General features: G+C 40.6%; 1 protein-coding gene across 1 annotated transcript; it reads right to left on the bottom strand.

Annotated features, from left to right (window-relative positions):
- Positions 1-489: 489 nt before the first annotated feature.
- On the bottom strand, positions 490-1467 carry LOC130477033 (proteinase-activated receptor 1-like). Its single transcript, XM_056849025.1, has one exon. It carries the CDS (start codon positions 1366-1368, stop codon positions 490-492), a length of 879 nt encoding a protein of 292 aa, XP_056705003.1. The 5' UTR covers positions 1369-1467.
- Between the last annotated feature and the right edge of the window lie 2911 nt (positions 1468-4378).

The raw sequence follows: 4378 nt of genomic DNA, 5'->3' as shown, positions 1-4378 counted from the left end.
CACATGAACAGCATCTCCTAACAACTAGCACCCATTGAAGAAATATCTACAGCCATTGAGGAACATTTCTTTTGTCATACCACCTCCCCAGTTGCTTTACGCATAGTAACAGGCCAATTCTAAGTAATCAGGCAACAATTTAAAAACACTATTAGTAGAAGACATCTGCTATGTTCACATCTCCAACATGCAAAGCTTATGGTTTAAAATGGGTGTATTATATCAGAGCCCTGACCAGGATGACCCAGTCTAGTCTGATCTTGGAAGCTAAGCAGGGTTGGCCCTGGTTTGGACTTGGATGGGAGGCCACCAAGGAAACCCAGGGTTGGTATGCAGAGACAGGCAATGGCAAACCTCTTCTGTTCACCTCTTGCCTTGAAAACCCTACTGGGTTATTATAAGTTGGCTGCAACTTGACAGCACTTTCCACCCACCACATTATGTCAGAATCAACTTAAATACATACCGTCTGTTAATTATTCAAATTAATTATTCACTAGAAAAGGTTGCCATGTTACTACTGGTTGTCTGACTTCCTTTTCCAAGCTCAGAATGCTCTTTACAGCACAGGAGCTTCTTGACCTTTCTTCGACACCCAGAATAAGCATAATAATAAATCAAGGGGTCAATGCAACAATTAATGGTGCTGATACAGACTGATAGCATAATGGCGTAAGAGAGGCTCTTCGGTGGTTGATCAGGTGGTAAGAATAAGCTTTGCACTAACACGAAGACATTTGTTGGACCAAAACAAAGGATGAAAGAACACAGGACAGCTACAGACAAGAGTATGGCCCGCCTCTTCTTACCAGGCTCTGTAGCAGTAATTTCAGATGAGCTAAGATTTTTTATAATGCACACATAGCAGGTGGTAGAAATTATTACTGGTATAAAAAAGAAGAAAACAGTTATTGCAGGAAAATAATAACGAAACATTTTCATAATAACAGAGAACTCCATCACATCAAGGCAGGTAGTGATGTTTAACTGAGGGATTCTCTTTGTTTGTTCTGTGATGAGCAGAGGTATAACGCCAGCTATGGCTACAAGCCAGATGACAGAGCACACCACAGAGGCACGCCTGACGGTGCGCCACGACAGAGCCTGCATTGGGTATACCACTGCCAGGAAACGGTCAGTGCTTATTGCCGTCATCAGCAGCATGGAGCAGTACATATTGCAGTAGAAGGTGGCAGTGACAATACGGCACATTTCAGGTCCAAAGGTCCAATTGTGTCCAGAGAAATGGTAGGAAATCTTAAAAGGCAGCACGCTCGCCAAGAGCACATCAGCGGAAGCCAGGTTGAGCATGTACACAACGGCTGGTTTCTTAAGCTTTAGTTTGACCACAAACATAAGGATTGCCATAAGATTCAGAGGAAGGCTCAACACGACTACAAGAGTGTGCACTGCAGGAACAAACCAGACCAGCCATACACTGGTTAGGTATCTTTCAGCATCTTCTGAGATGTTAATGTAGTTTGTGGTTTGATTAAAATTGGCTGATTGATTTCCAGACTTCATTTCAGAAACAGTTATTACAGGTAAAGAAAACTTAACCATGGGTAAGGATGAATCTGAAAGAGAAAGTATTGTATGAATCAATTATAGAAATACTGAAGGTTTTAATATTAATCCCTGTTGATAAAATTGTCATACCTTCTCAGTCTGGGTTTCTCTTTAATTAAGGAGAACAACATCTGAAATGCCTTGTTCTATATTCTGGGCCTCTTACATTCATAATATTGAGGGGGTTGTAAATAATAAGCATATAATATAAATTTAGTTATTTGAGAAATGTTTTGTGCTCAGATCGTATCTCAGTGGAAGAACACGCATCTTGCATATATAAGTTCCCATGGTAAATGCCAGGCATCTCCAGTGAGTGATATTGCATGTATATTTCCAAAATGGGGCAAAAAACCTGCCCCCTGGGTTGTTTTAGCTTGGGAAAATGGCACATGGAGAAGGCAGAAGTCCCTCCTTCCCACATCATGGTCCTGGGCCAAATTGGGCCCCTGCAGGCTTTTAAAATACCATTCCCTGCGGCTGCTGTGTGGCTGCAGGGAAAGAAAATCAGGTCAAGAGAACTTGGTCTTGACTCATTAGAAAACATGTTTTGGATTCCCCCTATCTGTCTTCAAAATATTTATGCAACTGCGTGGTGTTAGGACCTTTATCGGACAACTTGGACTATTGCCCAATTTAAGTTGCTGGCTGTACTTGATATCCTTTAATTAGGGGTTTCATTTATCCATATAATTGGTGGTACTTATACAGTGGTGCGGTTTTTCTATGATTGTATGGTTATTGTGATACTTTGTGTCACACATATCTGCCTATGATGTGGAATTAGTCATTTTATGTAATTATATAAATTTATGAATTTATAATTACACATCTTTAAGGTTGACAATGAGGAAATTGAAATTGTTGAAGACTTTCTATTCCTTGGCTCCATCATCAACCAAAAGGGAGACTGCAGCCAAGAAATCAGAAGGAGATTGAGACTGGGAAGGGCAGCCATGAAGGAGCTAGAAAAGATTCTGAAGTGTAAGGATGTGTCACTGGCCACCAAGATTAGGTTAATTCATGCCATTGTATTCCCTATTACTATGTATGGGTGTGAAAGCTGGGCAATGAAGAAAGCTGACAGGAAGAAAGTAGACTCTTTTGAAATGTGGTGTTGGAGGAGAGTGTTATGGATACCGTGGACTGCCAAAAAAAAAACAAATCAGTGGGTTATAGATCAAATCAAGCCTGAACTGACCCTAGAAGCTAAAATGACTAAACTGAGGCTATCGTATTTTGGTCACATTTTGAGAAGGCAAGAGTCACTAGAAAAGACAGTCATGCTAGGAAAGGTTGAGGGCAGCAGGAAAAGAGGAAGACCCAATAAGAGATGAATTGACTCAATAAAGGAAGCCACAGCCCTCAATTCGCAAGACCTGAGCAAGGCTGTCAAAGATAGGATATTTTGGAGGACATTGATTCATAGGGTCACCACGAGTCGGAAGCGACTTGACGGCACTTAACACACACACACACATGATACTTACTGTACCTCATTGTTATCTTGGCTTCAGTGCTGGGTTGGGTTGTTCATTAGAAAACATAATATGCAGTTTGGCCCCTTATTAGACAGATATTGGTAAAGACATTTTTCTATCTGAGATGCCTGCTGCTAAATGGAACAGATATTAATGAGCTAGATGGATCTGTGGTTTTACTTGGCACCCTGCAACTTAACACATTGAATTCACTTTATATCTATTGTGCATTCCATTTGAATTTTGCACATTAGTTAGAAGTCCATTGCCAGTGGAATGCCAAACAACATGACACCTGTCTAAGTCCATTGGCTTCAATGACCTAAGAAGAATGTAGCTCTCCTTAGGAGTGCACTGTGAGACGTCTATGCTATTGATTCTGTCATCAGAATATAACAAAATAAAGCTGTACCCAGATCACTACAAGGCATATTTCACTTCAGTTTTGTCTTTCAGTTTTAGAAAAGATCTTTGCTTTTTTCCCTACACAAATTTCTTCCTCCTGAATTTGCAGTCATTTTAAAACCAGTGCTAAATTTTCATAATTGCGTTCATAGCCCAGTTTGTGGAGTGCAGGAGGAGGAGGAGAAGGAGGAAGATATTTTCTGAAGATCGCTAAATGACCAGGACTTGGCCAGGAGGAGAAAAAAGTGCAGACCTGTTCTTCCCAGCCCTGTGGCAAAATCTCATTACCTACATATATGCTGTCAAGTCACAACCAACTTATGGCGACCCCATTAAGGGGCTTTCAGAGCAAGTGAGAAGCAGAGGTGGTTTGCCGTTGCCTTCCTCTGCAGAGACTTCCTTGGTGGTCTCCCATCCAAGTATTGACTCTATATTTAGAGCAAAATGGCAAAAGCTATAAATGGTACAGCTCTTGCAATTTCTCGTTTCTTTTTTACCAAAGGAAACCAGTTTATTCCTGCTGTACTTAAAGTGTTTAATTTAAAAATCTGCGCTAGATTACTATTTGGTGCACCAACCTGGATCTCTGCTTTCAATGCACTGCTTGAACGGGTTCAAGCAAAGTTCTTGAAAAAATTTTTAGGGCTTCTAGCCTGTGTATCTTATGCGGCCATATGCTTGGAGTTGAACCAGAGACGTCTAGTAACTAAGGCCTGGATGATAACGATTAAATTTTGGCTACGTCTTCATTATAGATGTGACTCTAATAGCCTTATTTACCTTATTCTCACTGAGTACCCTATTTCTGAATGGCTGGCCCTCATTGATAAGAAAATTTCAGTCATTGGTCTTAATATTAATGATTTGGTTCTGCTTTCTGAAAATAGTGCCTTTGCGTTGATCAAACAAAGACTTATCGATGT

The sequence above is a fragment of the Euleptes europaea genome, chromosome 4, assembly GCF_029931775.1.
Source record: "Euleptes europaea isolate rEulEur1 chromosome 4, rEulEur1.hap1, whole genome shotgun sequence".
In the NCBI taxonomy this organism is placed as follows: domain Eukaryota; kingdom Metazoa; phylum Chordata; class Lepidosauria; order Squamata; family Sphaerodactylidae; genus Euleptes; species Euleptes europaea.
This window is presented reverse-complemented; position numbering and strand designations above follow the sequence as displayed.